The sequence below is a fragment of the Anabrus simplex genome, chromosome 2 (assembly GCF_040414725.1).
Source record: "Anabrus simplex isolate iqAnaSimp1 chromosome 2, ASM4041472v1, whole genome shotgun sequence".
Taxonomy (NCBI): domain Eukaryota; kingdom Metazoa; phylum Arthropoda; class Insecta; order Orthoptera; family Tettigoniidae; genus Anabrus; species Anabrus simplex.
This window is the reverse complement of record NC_090266.1, coordinates 822,002,384-822,022,897: the sequence shown is the minus strand read 5'-3', so window position 1 is coordinate 822,022,897 and position 20,514 is coordinate 822,002,384. Positions and strand designations below refer to the sequence as shown.

Below are 20,514 nucleotides of genomic sequence, written 5' to 3'. Positions count from 1 at the left end.
CCGCCGCTCAGGATAATTTGTGCCATGGCATTCTTAAACCCACTTGCCAAATGTTTCGTGGCCTACCTCTGCTCCTCCTTTCCTTCATTGCAGCATCTGTTGTTTACTGTTCGGCGCACGTGACAATGCCATCTCAAACTCTTTGCGTCCATAGTATCAATGATGGTGGTTCCTGTGTTCATTCTTTCTCTCATATTCCTTTCTCCAATCCTTCGCCAATACCCCTTTATCATTGCCATCAGTCAGCAATTCAGATATGACAGTTTTAAGGGGACAAACATCAAGGTCATCGGGCCCAACAAACAATTCAAAATACAAATACACGTATTGGATTGGTTTCTGCCAGCTTAAGTCTCAGTCAAACCTGGGCTTATGATGAATAATACCGAACATTTAAACTCCACTTTGATGATTTTTCGTTCTCTGAGTAACGATTCTGAGACTGCTGTAGTCATTGTAAAACATCAACGTTGTGGTCTTCAAAATAATAGTACTGGGCCTCTAACGGTAGAAGAAGACCCAGTGCTGCAGGACATATTAGCGGTAGTTAATTACTCATATCGAAAGCCTGGACAGCATTTTTGTGGACAGTATCCGTTATGAAATTTCATCTGGAGGTAATGTGGGCAATCAAATTCCCCTCATTCCAGTTGGGCCGCTGACCAAATTAGGACGCTTGCCATGTATTTAACCACTTAGGTAAGAGGCCACATCCTCAGATCGACATGATTATGATTGAGGTAGGTTACAGCTTACACACCGTTGTTTTTTATAGGCACATAAAATGCATTGCTAAAGTATCCCTCTTAAACTATTGTCCTGTATTGTTATTTAAATAAAGATTCCTTGCCTTTGTCCGTACTTCATCGCACAATGAGTCATCTCTTAACTAAGAGAGGTAATTGAATTATCAGCTCTGTTCTCATTAGAGCGCGAGTCGCGCCTAACGGAACTTCTTTCACACCTAACGGACCACAGTCTTTATGTGAAAAGTCATAGGTTCAAATTACCGGATACAAGATTGTTATTTAGATCCTTTAGCTCTCACAGCGTAACTTCATTGTAACCCCACATTTCATTGCCCTCTTCTTCATTTATTGCTATAGCTTTTACAGGTCGGCTTTCTGAAGCCCTCATGCTGAGGCTAGAATTGTAGTTTTCAATCTTGGCATGGCCAATTGGGAATTGAAGGTGGATAACTAAAAGAATTTTCGGGCTTACGTAACAGAACTATCACTTCAGATCCCACTCTTGGTCATTGTAGAAGCGAGATTCCGCGATTTCCAATTTAAACTCCAGACGAATGCCAGGAATGTGTCTAACACACTGATCACGATCGCTTCCTTCCTAGCCTAGTTCTATTTAAGTACAAATATTTGCAACAGAAATGCATTACATGGTCGCAAGCTATCGGATTAAACTTCGCACACAAGGGAATGATAATCATGTCTGAAATTGCTGACATGAAGCAGTAGAAACAATCAGAACTGGCCCCATGTGCACGGGAAACGCGTTTGTCCCTCGCCTAGAGGTTTTAGGCTCAATTACCCACTCATCCAAATATATAAATCCTTTACCAAGTGTAGGACCAGGGATACGAAAAACGAGCAAATCCATCTCTATAGAGGTCTTGTAGGAGCGGATTTGTATTGTTTGTAACCTCGGCATTCAGTAGGATGGAGTGGCTAGATCTTGTACTTATTTCTGATGTGGGCTGAGTGAACCTCAGGGTCATGTGTCTGTCCGGAAGTGGGAACCTCGTTCCTAACTTTTTTCGACTTCATCACAGAGAATCGAACCCACGCCCTTCTGGGTGAATGGGGAACGCCTTTACCATCCCGGCTAGGCATCCCCTGTATGATATGGGGGACAGCACACTTGGTTGTAAATGCCAAGCAACAGATTTCCTGATCTCAAAGGCACAATCTGTTAGTCGTTGGTCTCCTGTTACGAAGGTGGTGAGTTCGATTCTGATCAAGGTCTGTGGTACTTGAGGGTGTTAAAATGTGACATCTCTAGTGCATTTCTGGAACGTTAAGGAACTCCTTCAGGACAAAATGTCAACATTCCGACGTCTGATATGATCATTAGCAGCTAGAAAGGACCTATTATTGTTAAACAACAATTCTTCACGTTGACCGCAGAATTGATATATTTGTAATTAATAGGTTTGTTCTCGCAGAGTTTATAAACTGATATAAACTTCGATACAATGACCCTGCAACTGTTAACGGTTTTTAGAAGCTCTGGTGAGTTAGAACTTTGATTCGCCAGTAAATACACAGACGCGAGACTAGAGTACCGGGATTAAATCCGTTAAATTGGTATTTAAACTTCACAATTTACTCTTATTTAAAACTCATGCCGACGAAATTCTTAACGATAGGCAAACTTTTAAAGTAGACCCATGATCCCATGGCCAGGGATGCCGACAGTGGGGTTGTAACCCACTTTCTCCTGAATACAAGCTGACTGCTACGTGACCCAAACCGCGCAGCTACTCGCTCGGTAGGGTTTAGATGTCCAAGGAAGTGGTCAGGCAACTATTATTCTGTGTAGACTGAAAAAATTATCTCCAATACATTCACAGCACATCTTAGTCTATAGAATATCTTCGTTCATACGCTCGCCTGACAAAACGCACCGGACGCTCTTGTCCGAACCAATCTCGAAGAGAGCAGTACAAACTTAGTAGCTAATTTCTGAGCTGTGGTATAAGGATTTTATTAAACATAGGAGTGGATAAGGAAGGTGACACACATCCTCAGATAAGTTTCATATCGAGAAGTCTTATCAGCATCGTCATTTTCTTCCTAAATATGGCGATTCGAATGGATGCAATTTCTCAGTTGGTGGATATAAAGTTTTATTTAAAGTTATATTACTGATAATAGAAAAAATAGCCATTTAAAAAGGGTTTGAGTGAGATTTTTTTGCCATATCTGGTGGGAAATTCATTTCACAATCTGCTCCCAAATGTGCCAACAACAGGTCTTGTTTCTTATGATAGTTGTTCTCACTAGCAAGGAGTAGGTTAAATTCACAGGTGTCAGTGGGTTAATCGGGTTCACGTGGGGACGCGTAACGTCCATCACCAGTCGGAGCACGTCGCCTTCATGTGAAGTAACAACAGTCACTGCCACTACCACGTCCTGTGGCTTTTCGTCTGATTCAGGATACAATAGACACCTTCAGCTGAGTGTCATATTCCTTACACATTCAAAATCAGAGCTCTGTATTAAGCCGAGAATGACAAAATATATCACACTAACTTTCCTTCATCACTTAATACTCGCCGTCTGATGCAAGGAAAGTAGACGGGTATCTCCTTTACAAAAGGAGGCCGTAATTAATACATTCCTTACTGTGGTTCCTTGTAATTAAATGAACTTAGTCTTTCAGAGCGTCCTTAAGTGCCTGTGTCACTTTTAAAAGCTCCTAAATGCCACTGGTTTCAGTCGAAATAGAACTCGCTATCATGGGGACTATTCTACTGGGCCATTGATGTAGGCACTAGCCCAGAGCGGATATAATCTTTCCCTAACGCCAAATGTAAAAATAAATATCTACTTTATAAGAAACGCAATTCCATCCGTGAGAAAGTAGGTTATGTGCGAGATATTTAGAAAAGGCTGTAACAAAATTTAATGGAGAACAAAATAAATATTATAGACGTACATTATGTTATTAGGGTTCTCCGTTCCTTGACATCAAACGCCGCAGAGACAAACAACTGTAACGTTACCAGTTGAAAAGCATCATTTAAACGGCTCCGTAGGATGAAATATGATTACATCATCATATGCCCTAAGGACGTTGTGCTAAAATCTCAAGTTCGTTTCTTTTACCAGTTTTGGTCAAAAGAACTTATGTAGGTTCACCATTTAATATTATAGAACATATGTCCGTTTCGGGTTTAATGCACCTTTCACACACTGTGTTGTCATAGGTGTCAGGAGATAGTCTATGACACATATCAGAGGAACTTGTAACCTAGATGAAGATGTGCGTGTCATACATACAGTACTAATAAATATTTGTAATATATAAAGAATACTTCTCATTCCGTGCCTGTTCAGTTCGGCATATTTAATGAGGAAATATGTTTTAACTGAGATTAATATTCAGGTCTGAAAGGGTTAGTGGATTCCTACGAGACAGTTTCGGAACCCCGGTGTCTCTTAAAAATGTATACCTCTTGAAGGTAGCTTAAATAAATATAATTATGATTGTGACTTAATACGTTTAATGAACATTGTGAGTCTTCCATAAAATTGATCTACGCATTTGACATTAGGTAACAAAATCAAAACAATAACACTTCACACCTGCCTATTGTTCTTTCCTGTCACGTCTGGAACGTTAAGTAGCCTTAGAAATGCTCTACATACGCCGCGTGTCCTTTATTTTCTGTAGCGAGCGTGTGAAAAGGACGGTCATGTCAGTTGCGTAGGAGCGCCTATGCTTCAGTGACGAATGCCAAAGAATGTGTAACCGGAATACTGTGCTTGCCAGTGGCTGCGCCCCAGCCCTACCGTTATTCACTGGCCTAATACGAGCCTGATTGACTGTCAAAAGAGTGGGTCACTCCGTGCTCATCATCACTTGATTGAAAGGCTACCATCAAATGTATTTATCTGTCCTCGTCTCGCAGTGAGACTTTCACTTCAAAACCTGTATGCTGATTATCGCAATCGAGAGTGATCGTTCTTTATGGATTCTGGAGACAAGTCGGTTCAAATTCCTCCCTTAAATTGGCTATAATTGGTTTTCCATTTTTTACTTTTGAGAAAGATGTGAGGGTTTATGAGAGAGTATCATCACATATTTCCCCTTGCTCTTCCTCAGATAGAAATACTTTCATTAATGCAGACTGCATAGGAGAACAAATAGAGAATTAATAACATTATTGGTTTTATGCGTCACTAACTACGGTATATTGACGGTTTTCGGAGACGCGGAGGTGCTGGAACTTTTGTCTTACAAGACTTATTTTACGGGCCGGTAAATTTGCTAACACGAGTCTGGCGTGTTCGAGCATTTTCACATACCACCGGACTGAGATGGGATTGAACCTGCAAACTTGGGCTAAGAAGACCAGCACTTCCTTAGTCTGAACCACTCAGACCGGTACAAAGCGGAAAAGTAAAAGTGTCCAGAAAACTTGGAAGAAATGAGCTGACACTCTTATTGTTTTCTCTTTAACAAGTCACCATTTCCACCACCACCACCACTACCTATATTTTAAGGTAGAGACCACCGAGCTCGATAGCTACAGTCGCTTAAGTGCGGCCAGTATCCAGTAATCGAGAGATAGTGGGTTCGAACCCCACTGTCGGCAGCCCTGAAGATGGTTTTCCGTGGTTTCCCATTTTCACACTAGGCAAATGCTGGGGCTGTACCTTAATTAAGGCCACGGCCGCTTCCTTTCCATTCCTAGGCCTTTCCTATCCCATCGTCGCTAAAGACCTATCTGTGTCGGTGCGACGAAAAGTAAAATAGCAGAAAAAAAATAAGGTAGAGACGCGTTAAGCCAGTAATCATTCATCTTCTTTGACCATCACTATTAAAGACGAGTAAAGTTTTATTGAGACAGACCCAACAGTTCAGAGTAATGTAGGTACAAAATGTGTCCATTCACATGCTAATCCAGTCAAATTACTTGAGTCTAGGGTAGAGGCCGGTGTCGTGAATCTAAACATTATGCCTACATTTTCCTGGAATGAAATAGATGTAAAAGACGCTCAGGGGTCGAATCACAGCTTACTGGTCCTCTCGTGGTAAAGAGGGGTTAACAAGTATTATTGAATATCATGGTGTAGTTTTGTCATTTTAATTCACCAAAGACGCTACTAATCCGTGAAGCAGAAAGCAGAAATGGCTTATTGAACCAAAACTCTAGATTAGAGTTGTACTGCGCATGTCAGTCGAGGGGAGGGCGGCCATTGTTCGGCGCCCACGATGTCCTCCACGTCTGTGGCAAGTGACGCCGTCTCCCTAGGGGGTTGACTTCTCAACTCTCTGAAGTTGACAAGCACAATAGTGTACGTCTCTCCCTAAATCTTTGAAGTCACTACTCTCACTGTTCACATTTAGCTCGTCCATATGAATGTGAGAGCCACTGAAATGAGGAAACTAGAAAACCGTACATACTGTAAGTGCGTCTCTATCTTGAAAGTCAGTACGCGTTAAATGAGGTGCGCTGATGCTAGATCTATTGCACTTGCAGCGCAGGGTGAAAGTGTGGTAACTTATGCATGCTATCTGGCATCGAACTGTGGTTTGTTTTAGAAATGATTTCAGACATTTATAACTATTTCTTCTCACTTAGTCTCCAAAGTACATTCAATAACAGAAAGGTTACTCGCTAACTAACTTTTCCGTGTTACCATCCGAGAATTTTCAGTAGTAATTTTTTAATATAGCTTTCTTTTAATGTAAAACTTAATCTCCATGGGAAGGGAGAATTTTCTATCAACGTCAGACAATCAACAAACAATTGTTTATCTGCTTCGCTTATTGTTTCTTTATCTATCGTTTGATAAGCCATTTTATAAAAAATATAGATTCGCGCCAAAAGAGTATGGAAAATAGGCCTTATATTAATTATTTGTGACTTTACATTTGACATCATTAGAAAGAGCGGAAACTTAACTACATATGACCATGCAATCATGTTTATTAAATTATCACTTTTGATTATCGGGAAATAGGCAATATCACGGGGATAGAAAAGGATGAATCTAAGTTCAGGACATACGACTGCGAGTGAGAAGCAAATACTGCATTTAACTCCATACCCTATTTAAAGTAAAGACGCGTTAGGCCAGTAATCATTCATCATCTAATATGCTCTTCTTTGACCATCATTATAAGGACGAGTAATGTTTTATTGAGACAGTCCCAGTATTTCAGAGTAAAGAGAGTAGTAGGTACAAAATGTGTCTATTCAGCTTGAGTAATCCTGACAGGAGCAAAGGAGGAAATAAGTCGCTTCGGGACCTCGATTTTCCACGTATAAGACAACTGGAAGTAGAGAATTATACTAGCAACTGGCGCCTACAGTAAATTCACTACTTGCGGTTCGGATACAAGTTTTATTTAAAGTCGCTTGTAGAAAAGACCTGTAGAGCACATGATAGCCGGGTGGCGTTGTCACTGGTTTCTCAACGAGGTGGCCGCGTTCAGAATTCCCCTCAATACATGCGTGATTTTTTAAATGAAAATTCACGTCCCTGTGGTTTGGATTCCACGTCAAACTGCAGGTCTGGCCTCATACTCCGAATTAACTATGAAATCCTCAGAAATGGCCCATACCGGTATATGTCGTGCTGTAGGTTTCAAATTTGAATGATTTGAAGGAACCTTTCAACCACCTTAAGAGAAACGGAAGTGCTACACGTCTTGTTCCTTGATGTGCCAGTAAACCTGCTAAAACAGGGTTTTCACATTTAATCACACTAAATGTCCATTGACTGCACTGGTTTTCAGTTCTGCGGTCGGACTTCCCTATCAATGTGCTATTGGAATCATAATATTTTACACCGAGTGAGTTGGCCGTGTGGTTAGGGTCACGTAGCTGTGAGCTTGCATTCAGGAGATCCTTATAAAATGTAATAAGTAGATGGAAGCACAAATAATTTCGTCGTATACATTTGAACAATGCAAGTTTTATCTAAGCGTAAAGGAAGGACTGGGAATTGTCCGTACTCAAAGTTTCATGATATATTTTTGAACTAAAGCTTTATAGCACGTCTGTGTGATGCTGGAAAGGGAAATAAATATTAACTCGGATTAATTCATTCACTGAACATGTGAAGGTGGATCCTTGTCACTCCAACCAGCCCTGTCCTTCTTATTTCTAGGCAGCTGAGAGCTGGGTAATTCTTCGTCTGATCATGAAGGTCGTGGAACACAGTGTGGCCGTGCTTACTGCATCTTAATCCACTCACAAGAGTGCTTCTGATACTAACGCCCACTGTTGGACCAATACTTGCTGACTGCTGAGAAAGACCGACGCTGAGATAAGGTTTTCTCTCACCTGCCATGACACTTGTTCAATCCCGTTCAGGATTTTCACACCGAGGAGATACCTTTTGCAGACATTGGCACCTATCACCAGAACAGACGGGTGTAGTATAGTTATTTAAATTGGGAACAAATAGTAGAAAATAGTGGCGAAGAATCCCACTCGATATTACGGTTCCCCTTCTGTCCCCTCCAGTTTCATATTAGACTGTCTATAAGCTGACTGTAAGCTGTAAGAGCAATCATTTTTACTGCTTACAGTTTTCGAACCCCAATGTCGGCAGCCCTGAAGATGGTTTTCCGTGATTTCCCATTTTCACACCAGACAAATGCTGTTCAGTGTTCTCAGCAATTATTCTAAAAATGTGTACCCACTTATCTTCGACTGTCCAATTATCATTCTCGACTGAGGAAATTTCGATTTACAAACATTTATACAATACACATGTGCATAAGGCATGGTAACGTTTTAATATCCCTTTGCATGAAACAAAAACCGCCCCATATTTTCAGTTTTGACGGAATCTGGTAGTGTTATTCGGTACTGTCCCAGAAAATGCGGGTCGTATAGCAACCATACCCTAGGCACTAACTCATTTACAACGTCTTTCTGGCCTAAATCTCGATATTTTCACGAACACTACTGTTCGTCATAGTTGAGTTCTGCCACGATGCTGTATACCTGAAACTAACTTCCTTACAAACTCAAGACAATCAACCCTGTTTTGAAAATTGAATATCAGAGATGGGACATTCTGTGAACGACAACAGAACGATTGCAGTAGATGGTGGTAGTGTACAGGTGCTACTTGGTTGAGCCGCGACTGTCCTCGCCAGCCAGCGGCCGGTGGGTGGGGCCGATACGCATTGGATTCGCTAGCACTGGTCGTGGGAATCCCTCGACTCAGCCACCGTCACGCGGCTTCGTCCGAGTGTTGCGCCGCGCATACAAGCAGCCCGCATACCAACCATAGCTGCGCGCTCACACTCGCGTTACTTTCAAATTAGGATCCACTTTTCAGGGTTGTAATTAGCACGTCATCCACAACGTCATCTCCTTGAGCTCATGCCAAACTTCATTCAGTAGAAGAAGACCTTTTCGCTGGATAATTAAAATTAGCTTTCAGCTTTGTTATCCGGTCAAGTCTAAAATGGCCAAGAAGGTAAAAACTGACCACGTGACACCGCACACCATCTAGTGGGCAGCAGTCGTCCTGGCGGATCCATGGCTCTTCATGATCTAACAGTATATGGACTTTCTTTAATTTGCCTTGGCTGACCGCGGTTGTTAAAACGTGAATGATGTCACTGTCTTTACATCAGCTTGGAAATGATTCGAATTCTACAATCTGTTTTACGTCGCACCGGCACAGATAGGTCGTGTGGCGACGATGGGATAGGAAAGGCCTAGGAGTGGGAAGAAAGCGGCCGTGGCCTTAATTTAGGTACAGCCTCAGCATTTGCCTGGTGTGAAAATGTGAAACCACGGCAAACCATGTTCAGGGCTGCAGATACTGGGTTTCGAACCCACTATATCCCGGGTGCAAGCTCAGACTACAGCTGCGCTCCCCCAACTCACTCGGTGATTCGAATTCTAGTAAATGTGTATGGGGTAGTTGGTAAGTCACATTTCTGTAGTTCGGGTTTCGAGTAAAACTGGAGTTCCCGTAGCTGTGATTACAGTATGTTGTCACGTAACACGTCAAGTTTCCTTACCGGTAGGGCTACCTACTTAAAAATAAAAGTGGATTCAGAACGCACTGTCATTTATCTTTTACTTTCCGTCATTTACCATGTCAACATCACAAGTGTACTAGAACTGAACCTACATTAAGGCCATAGCAGGTTCCTTTCCAAAACAATTCCCAATACAATATACATATCCCAAACAAACACCATATCCCCACACGTGGTCAGGTAAAACTTTTATTAGCAGTAGGCCTACTACACGGGACTACGTTGCAAATCCTTAAAGTGAAATAAGAACGAAATCATTTCCATCTGGGACGAAACTGCAGTATATGCAGTAGTCTTGAAGCGTGAATGGAAAGGCAAAGGACACCACACTCACTTCCAAGCAAATGTAATAAATTGGATTTTAAAATATTTTGAGCTGTTCTTACTACCTCGGAGGTGGTAACGGCGTGTTCAGTTCTTGCGGAAGGATATGGGTTTTAATTCCCTGTCAAGAAGTCGAAATATGTAGAAACGAAATTTCCACTTCCGCAGAGGCTCGTGACCCTGAGTTTCACGTAGCCTACTCCAGGAATGAGTACCAGATTAATTCCTAGGATGGAGTGGGGTGGGGGTGGGGGGGCACATAAACACTCCATCCCACTTAGTGCAGAGTTTGTGAATGATTAAAGCCTTCGCCTCCAGGGAGCTTCATGGCCTGTATGGAGGTGTTTTTTTTCCTGCTTGCTTTGCATGTATGATACCCCGAGGATATCGTTCACGTGAAGCAAGGAATACAAGGTGAAATTTTGTCTTGGGACCTTCAGTACTACATCAGTGGTAAACCACAGGGACGTGACTTTTCATGTTGAAAATCTAATTAGCCTAAATTTTATTCATGGAGAGAATGTATTGATATAGCCACTCAGCCATCTCGATCCTACTTAATCGATTGCATTCTTGCAGGAATAGGAGGTAAAGGCTGTGGATTCTATATAATTATCTTGCTAACTAATTCAAGCTCAGCATTTTATACATTGTATTGTAAATAATAATAATAATAATAATAATAATAATAATAATAATAATAATAATAATAATAATAATAATAATTAACCGAGCGAGTTGGCCGTGTGGTTAGAGTCGCGCAGGTGTGAGCTTGCATTCGGGAGGTAGTTGGTTCGAACCCCATTGTAAGCAGCCCTGAAGATGGTTTCCAGTGGTTTCCCATTTTCACACCAGGCGAATGCTGGGACTGTATACTTATTTGAAGCCACGGCCGCTTCCTTCCCACTCCTAGACCTTTCGTATCCCATCGTTGCAATAAGACCTATCTGTGTCGGTGCGACGTACAGTAAAATGAAAAAAATCGCTTTATCCCTGGTATTTCTGTGGTCCTGGATCGATCAGAATTCGAATCTCGAGTGCCTGGGGAAAATATCTACTGCTGAGGCACTGCGGTATTAACATCTCATAATAATAAAAATAATAATAATGTATGGGGATGAAGTGTCCAGCTCCTGTCTGAATGGAAGAATTGTCGATTCAGAGGACCTCGGGTTTGATTCCCGACTGGGCCTGAGACTTTAACTGTGAATGGTTAATTCCACTGCTTCGGGGACTGGGTATTTATGTTCGTCTTAATACCTTCTATTCATCTACATGTAACACACCACACTACCAACTTCCACAGAAACACACAATAGTGATTGCATCCTTCCTCATAAGGCTGGCGTCAGGAAGGGTATCCGGCCATAAAACTGGACCAGGTACCGACCCCAATACATATTTTAAAAAAGGGTTAGGGGTTTCCTGGTGTACATTATTACAGCTCAAGGGAACCTGCAATAGGTATTCGAAACCAAAAGCGCATTTCAAATTCTAAACCAAAGGTCGCCAAATTGCTTAAAGAAGCGGCAGTAATCACGAATGTGATGAACAGCTACCTATTTATGACATTAGTCGATTCCTGTCCTGCGTCAATGCTTCCACACCAGAGATGTCACGTCGGTTTGAATGGGAGATATAGCTGTCAATTTCGGCCACGTTTGTTATTTATGTTGACACAGGACGGAATCGCAGGCCAAACACTCCGCAGTCGTGTGTTGCGAACATAATGAATTATTCAGTAATATGTGAGTAGTGTAGTCAAACTTGGTTATAGACTGAAGGTGTTCCCAATGCGACTGGGGAGTGACCCTTTTCTCATGGGAATGATCGCAGGCAAAGCCTGACAGACACGGAATAGCATGTCGCCGAGAGTACAGTTTTTCACCTTCCCTCATACCGTATGGGCATGACCAGTTATGCAAGCAAGTTTTGACTTTTGATATTGTGATCATACAGGTGCTTCCAGTTTTACGTGGGAGCAGAAACACAGGTGACGTGACTTTCATTCCAGAAATACCACACTCATTGGTCAGGATTCGAACCATAACCACTGTATTGAGAATTCGGTGACAATGTCACTCGACTATCACGCCATCTGTAACCACGACGGTATATTACACTTTTTCACTTAATTATGTCCTATGCAGCCCGGTTGTTCAAGTTAAACATTTATACCATGTTATATTTTGTTTACATTCGCAATATAAACAGTTCACGGGACACATGAGAGTTATGTTTGTGGAATAGTAGATGTGGTGAAGGGGCTAAACAAACACTGAGTAATTACAGCACTTGCTACGGTCCTCGATGTTTTAACGTCAAACACTGTGATTGAGGGAAAGCAACTTAAGGCTTCCGTGGAGGGTGCCATATTTATGCAGCTTGTCACTGTTCTGTCTTTGACAAACCCCCCTCGCCATTCTATGTCAGAGGCCACCGATGTGGTCGAGGGGGTTAGTATTCTAACTTCCTGCTCAATTGTCCCGAGTTCATTTCCCGACTTTACGACGGAGGATAAGAATCCCAATATTAGAGTTGATGGTGGGGTTCGTTCAACCTCACTAGGGCAACTTCTCAATATAGACAAATAAAGCCTTTGCATATATCCCTCTGTTTACTCCCTTCCAGTTTGAGCTTGATCCAAACTACATCTTCCATATCGTTAGGTAATTCTTCTATCTGATTAATAAGTTCCTCCTTTATCAGAAATGATATTCCTCCAGGAGTTCTCTCTCGTGCCCTTCGCTTTCTTTTCATTGCACTTCTCGTAACATACCCCTTCCATGATAAAGTCTTCCCTTCGGATATCCATGTTTCTAAAGAAGCAAATATCGCAAAATTTTCCACAAGCTCAAACACTCCATCATTCCCCAGTTCTACTTCTCAATAGCTGAGACTGAATGCACCCTGTTCATTACTTAAATTACTCTTAAGCTCGTGAAGGAGCCAGGGATTGGACCCAGCACAACCCGACGAGAGGCTACTATGCTAACTCCTAACCAGGGCGGTGGGTCATAATATCCTAAACACAGATTTTTACGAGCATTTAAGCTCCCGCGGTAGTCTCAGGCTGGCTGACTCCGGTATACTTCCACCACAGTGGTTTTCTACATACATGCGTACATCGGTAGGCTATATTCTGTTTCGCTCCTGAATGAAATATGACCCCACTTCTCCCTCTCTCATTGGGCGTATCTCTACACATTTTATTTATTTATTTATTTATTTATTTATTTATTTATTTATTTATTTATTTATTTATTTATTTATTTTACCGGGCGAGTTGGCAGTGCGATCAGGAGAATACGGCTGTGAGCTTGCATCCGGGAGATAGCGAGTTCGAATCCCACTGTCGGCAGCCCTGAATATGGTTTTCCGTGGTTTCCCATTTTCCAGACCAGGCAAATGCTGGGGCTGTACCTTAAATGAGGCCACGGCCGCTTCCTTCCAACTCCTAGGCCCTTCCTATCCCATCGTCGTCATAAGACCTATCTGTGTCGGTGCGACGTAAAGCAACTATCAAAAAAATATTTATTTATTTATTTATTCCTGACTTATATTTGTGGCGAAGTTTGTATGTTTGTATGTTGCTCTCTAATTTGATACACTGCACCTGTTTAATTTGTTTGTTTTAAATGTGTTTCAGATTGCCATGGCGGCGCAACATACAGGACCAGGGCCCTCCTTAGGGATTGGTGCAGTTTTCGGCACAGTCTTTGCAGTCATGCTTTTCTTCCATTCAAGCAGTGCTGGTAAGTCTCTAAAACAGTCATATCTCCATAAACGATTCTCTGAAACATAAAACCCAATCCAATTTGTGATTATACAAATAGGTTGTCGAGAGCAATCACCTTACAATACAGTTTACATTCATTAACATTACAGCTTAGGCTAAATATACACGTTCCTTGCAAAACATGTCGTGCATACTAAGTAGGTGTGCGCCTGCAGTTGTACGTATATGCAGCTCGCTGTGCAGCCTCGCGCGTCTAGTTGCGGCGTCCTCACTGACATTATCCTGTGTGTTGGGATTCATTCAAGGTTCCGCGGTATAAAAACTTGTAGCGAAATTCTAATGCCAGATATGTCGTACGCAATGGCTTCACGTCTCTGAGAAGTATATTTATTTCAAATTTATATTCAAGGTCTTCAGGTGGCATGGTGGGTGGAACACTAGTGAGTTGGATTTACATTTCCCACGATTATAACTCGACAGTTTGAGGAACAGCAAATTTAAAACAGATATGTAGCCCCTGTTTGTCCGACTCCTTGGTTGAATGGTCAGCCCTGAGCCTTCGGTTGAGAGGGTCCAGGGTTCGATTCCCGGTCGGATCGGGGATTTTAATCGCATCTGCTTAATTCTGCTGGCTCGGGGACTAGATGTTTGTGTTTGTCCCAACACTTTCCTCTTCATATTCAGACAACGCATTGCACTACCAACCACCACAAAAACACGTTAATAGTGATTATATCCCTCTATAGGGTTGCGTCAGGAAGGGCATCCGGCTGTAAACAGGCAAATCCACATGTGCAGCACAGTTTGCACCCGTGACCCCACAGGTGTGGTAAAAGTGGTAGAAGATGAAGATATAGCTCCTTTTGTTGGCGTTGCCCTATTTAAAGGTTAGGACACTGTGGTCATAAAACCAGTACGTTTGTCTTAACACACAAATAAAGCAGAGATAGATGTGATTATGTGGTTCAAAAATATCGTATTTAATTTCAATGTATTTGCTGTCCCTATTCAGACATTACGGAACAGAAATACTGGTTAATCCCCTAATTACAATTCACGTAACAGTACGGTTGCTGCTCCGTCTGGTTAGTGGCCGAGGAACATACCAGCACGTTGCAAACTTTTTTGTCTCGTTATTATTCACGTCTAAGATGTGACAGTCAACAGTAACATTGCATTTCTGACTTTGATCTGTTGTCTTAATTATTTAACAATCTACATAAATGAAAATCTTCATATATGTTTGTCATTATGTGGAGCTTCTGTGACTGACCGCAACATTTGTGTTTTATAAACAGTAATGGCAACTTCAAGTCACTTCCTCAATAAAGACAAAATATTTCTTTCTTTCTTAATCTGTTTATTGTCCAGGGTTGGCTTTTCCCTCGGACTTAGCGAGGGATCCCACCTCTACCGCCTCAAGGGCAGTGTCCTGGAGCTTCAGACATCGGATCGGGGGATACAACTGGGGAGAATGATCAGTACCTCGCCCAGGCGGCCTCACCTGCTATACTGAACAGGAGCCTTGGTGGGGGATGGGAAGATTGGAAGGGATAGACAAGGAAGAGGAAAGGAAGCGGCCGTGGCCTTAAGTTAGGTACCATCCCGGCATTTGCCTGGAGGAGAAGTGGGAAACCACGGAAAACCACTTCCAGGATGGCTGAGGTGGGAATCGAACCCACCTCTACTCAGTTGACCTCCCGAGGCTGAGTGGACCCCGTTCCAGCCCTCATACCACTTTTCAAATTTCGTGGCAGAGCCGGGAATCGAACCCGGGCCTCCGGGGGTGGCAGCTAATCACACTAACCACTACACCACAGAGGCGGACAAAGACAAAATATTACAAGTGATAAATAAGCAAGCTAAGCAAGCTTGTAATTTTACGTGACTCTTGATATCGTGATACTAGCCATGGGGCCTCCAGATTATCGTCGACTCCCAGCCACAGGGGCGTGTCTTTCTATTTTTTTAATTCCTCTTACATCGAACCGTGGTCGTCTGGGTCAGAAGCCAGCGACAGTGTCACTTGACTACAAGAAATGAAAAGCTTCCATGGCTCAGGTGGCAGCGCACCGGCCTCTCACTACTGGGTTCCGTAGTTCAAATCTCGATCACTCCATGTAAGATTTGTGCTGGATAAAGTCGAGGTGGGTCAGGTTTTTCTCCAGGTGCTCCAATATAGTTTTATTTCATCTGTCAGTCATTAATCAATCCCCCAGTGGAGTGCGACAGCCTTCGGCAGTCGGCAAAATTCCTATCCTCGCCGCTAGATGGGGGCTTTATTCATTCCATTCCTGACCCACTCGAATGAATGGAAACAGCGTTTGGAAGGGCATCCAGCCGTAAAACTGGACTAAATCACCGTTAGTGCAGACCCCAGATAGTTGGGGTAGAAGGCTAAGAAAGTAGTAGTAAGATTATGATATAATAATAATAATAATAATAATAATAATAATAATAATAATAATAATAATAATAATAATAATAATAATAATAGACTTAGTGAGTAAATTGAGCTTTCATCTTGGAAAGCAATTTCGTTAAATTATTCTCTCTGTACAACACTCTGTAGCTCGCTTAAAATTGTTCAACTCGAGACACTTCTTATGAATGGAGTTCAAAGTCACGTCGGATTTTAAGCCAAACACCGGAAGTTACCTTGTGTACAGAATCTGCACGTAGTCTCCCATCTCATCTGCCTCCCAGAGCGAGACTAATCGGACGTGAAGCGCTTACAAACGGTCAGTTTTACTTAATGATCTGAGGAATGATACACATGTTTTATTTGAACACTCAGCTGCCATTGATTCTTTACGAAGCCCATCCCATTGAGGCTGAAGAACTTCTATAATGAATAAGAGAGGCATTTTCAAGTGATACGAACACAAAGCCCTTGTATAATGCCTACATAATACCTGGATATCTGTGACAAGTATCTACCTCAGATTGTCAACCAGGAATATCCCCACTTCTGTGTAAAGCTTCATGGAAGTTTCTTTCATCTACTCACGTACTTGAGCAAGTTAAACTTCCTTTCGCATAGGACTGCAAGATGCGCTGGTTGGACATCCAAGGTTTGAATACCAGCCCTGATAGTAAATGCTTTGCTTTGACCTGTGATTTACCAAAGTTTTACCACAATACAAACAAGATACAGTGCTAGTAATCGATTTTTTCTAAATTCACACAATTACATAATTCACAAACATTCAGGTATTAATTAGATTACCGAGGCTGATGACTAAGCCTGCCCCAATCCCCTAATATAAGAATCCTATATTTTCTGCAGGTCTTCATTTCTTCCTCTCAACTTCTTGACCAACCAGCTCTGATTCCCGTCCTCACAAGACTCCAGCTTCGCCTGAGATGTTTACGATCGCATAATCTTATTTTCAACATGTCAACTGCAAGTCATTACATATAGAAGATGGAAGATGAAGAATCCTCAGTCAAATAATCTGTATTGAACTGGGAGTGTTCGAAGAATAGAGAGGAATATGTCATGTCTTCTTCTTATTATTTTCTTATAATTATTATGTTATTGATTTTAGTCTCTACTAACTACTTTTGACGGTTTTGGAGACGCCGGGGTGCCGGAATTTTGCCTTGTACGATTTCGTTTGCGTGTCAGTAAATCTGCCGACCCCGTATTATTATTATTATTATTATTATTATTATTATTATTATTATTATTATTATTATTATTATTCTCGTGCCCCACTGTGCAGAGTGTCTGCCTCTTACCTGTAAACCCCAGTTTCGATTAGCGTCTCGTCTTAGGATTTTAATCCTGGATCAAGGGCTGGAACGGTCTGGTCCTAAGGAGCTGTGTGATATGAGAGACAATAGATCCGGTCAGGTAAGCCAACAATACGACTGAGGATTCCTCATGCTGATCACGGAGCACTCTAAAATCAGCAGGCAGTCTGGCTTGGCAGTAGTCTTCTTGACAGGCCAAGGAATATGAGCTTTATGTTCCACAGCATTCTATTAGTCTATTATTGTTATTATTATTATTATTATTATTATTATTATTATTATTATTATTATTATTATTATTATTATTATTGTATGGCATTATGTTCACATATTCCCTTAGCATATCCTTACGTGCCGTTGTTCACGTTCTACTGGTGATGCATCCAAGTGGCACGTGAGTAGTTCTGATTGTGAGGCTGATGATGTATTGACTTCAATGCCACGGCTGGTGTAAATAACCCCAGAAGCACATGCACGTAGACCGTACTGCAAGGCAAACAAGCATTAGCTAGATAAACAATATCGTTAGTTTAAAGTTCACGCCATTTTATCAAACAGCTTCTTGAACTTCTGAGATGTTGTCCGGTCAAGGGCCTCTGTTTCCCTGCCGTTTTCTGTTCCATGTCTTGAATACGACGTTTAGATTAAATATGGACTTACCGGGCGAGTTAGCCGTGCGGTCAAGGGCACGCGGCTGTGAGCTTGCATCCGGGAGATAGAGGGTTCGAATCCCACTGTCGGCAGCCCTGAAGATGGTTTTCCGTGGTTTCCCATATTCACACCAGGCGAATGCTGGGGCTGTACCTTAATTAAGGCCACGGCCGCTTCTTCCAACTCCTAGGCCTTTCCTATCCCCTCGTCGCCTTAAGACCTATCTGTGTCGGTGCGACGTAAAGCAATTAGCAACAACAACAACAAATATGGACTTCTTTTACTTAGTGTAGTACCGTATATTAACAAGATGACAAATGACTGTGTGTGAAGCAAAACACGAACGAAAGAGATCACATAGAAATCCTACCTCAGCTCCACTTTGCCTTCCACCACTTTCATATGACTTCACCGTGGTTTGAGCTCGACATTCCGACATTAACCGTGTTAGTTACGCATTTCTTACGTAAGGACAACAGGGCAACCACAATGATGTCATAGATAACAATAACAGAATACCCATAGCTACGATAAGAACACTTTCTGGAAAACCTCCCAATAAAACGTTCAAATTATTTTTCGTATACTGTCCCAATCTATCCTCAAATAATCATTTGTCACCTGACGTTGAGTACTAGGTTCCAGTGGAATCACGTTTCTTCCCCTCCGGTTTGTAAAATTAATGTATATTTATGTCATTTTGATTATATTAAAATATTGAAGTATGAAGGCCATGGTATATTTTTTTGCCAGTGGCTTTACGTCGCACCGACACAGATAGGTCTTATGGCGACGATGGGATAGGAAAGGCCTAGGAGTTGGAAGGAAGCGGCCGTCGTCTTAATTAAGGTACAGCCACAGCATTTGCCTGGTGTGAATAAGGGGAAAACACGGAAAACCATCTTCAGGGCTGCCAACAGTGGGATTTGAACCCACTATCTCCCGGATGCAAGCTCACATCCGCGCGCTCGTAACCGCACGGCCAACTCTCGCCATGGTATGAACATGCCGATGGCAAAGCAGTTATCTGTAGATATAATAATAATGACAGTATTATAATAATTACTTTTATTATTTGGCCTATTATTATTTATTTATTTATTTTATTTTATTTATTAATCAAGCAATACAGCGTCGCATTAACTGTTTATCTTTTTCGGAGGCACTTGAATGTCAAATATAGTTCCACAAATATTATTTTATTTTTGGCGAATCTAAACAAGGCTCCTGCGTTTGAATACTGCTTCATGACATAAACTAGAGACTGTAACTTAATTAAGGCCACGGCCACTACCTTACAAATCCTAGCCTATTGCCTTGGGAAACCACGGAAATCCATCTTCAGGGCTGCTGACGGTAGAATTCGAACCCAACATTTCCCGAATGCAAGCTCACATCTTCTTGGCTCTAACCGCACAGCCATCTCACTCGACGGTAGTAATTAAGGTGAAAAAGAAATCAAATAGCCACTGAGAACCAGAATTCCCAACACGGCTTGCCATACAACCGCAGCTACCCAGCTAAGCTGCCGTTCTTCCCAGGGAGCCATACCGGTGTGTATTATTATTGCTAGACATGTGTGTGCAGTGATCAAAGGGGTCATACACCTCAAGTGCTCGACTGGTTGCCGCACTTTCACTGGAACAGGGGCGTGGAGTAGTCTCGAGGTCAAGTTCACCTAAACCACTTCCTCTTCTTTAATTACATCACCTCGCCGCATCATCAGTAACCTAACCAGAGATCAAGTTCTTCTCATAAGGTATCGCCGGAAAACGTTCAATGATGTGAAATTATTGCACATTAGCTAGGTTTTATGTCTCATTTCGTTAAGAGATACTCTCTTTATGTTGCTAGCATGAGCTCAGGTCTGGCAAAATGACAACTGCTCTGCCAGTACGCTGTCTGAGTGCGTGAAGTGTCTGCAGCACAAGACTTGTGACCAAACCGCTGCCAAATCATTGTGAATATCGGGTGCATGGAACTTAACGTTATGTACTGGCTCAGCTACTAAAAGAGATGCAGTCAAAACCGTGTTCTGTGGATTAGTATATTAACTTAAGTTGACTCTGAGTTCAGCTCCTCAGGATTTAAACTCTAATATGATGGTGAGGTTCGGGTGTTCTCACCCTTAGGAACACACATGAAAAAAATGAACATCTCCCTTTCGCCTATCTCAATCTTGTTTTCTGTGGATTTTCCCTTACACACCAAGGGAGTGCCGGAATGGTACCTAAAGCACAGGCCACATCGGTTTCCTTCTTAGTCCTAACCCTAAA

The 20,514-nt window shown here is 42.0% G+C and overlaps 1 protein-coding gene across 1 annotated transcript in view; it reads left to right on the top strand.

Annotated features, from left to right (window-relative positions):
- The first annotated feature begins 1,862 nt into the window (after positions 1 to 1,862).
- tnc (tenectin) overlaps positions 1,863 to 20,514 on the top strand; it is an 85,844-nt gene continuing 67,192 nt past the window's right edge. The window contains exons 1-2 of the mRNA XM_068226043.1: positions 1,863 to 1,958; positions 13,739 to 13,844. Of these exons, the coding sequence (XP_068082144.1) occupies positions 1,863 to 1,958; positions 13,739 to 13,844 (202 nt within the window). The remainder of the gene's footprint in view (positions 1,959 to 13,738; positions 13,845 to 20,514) is intronic.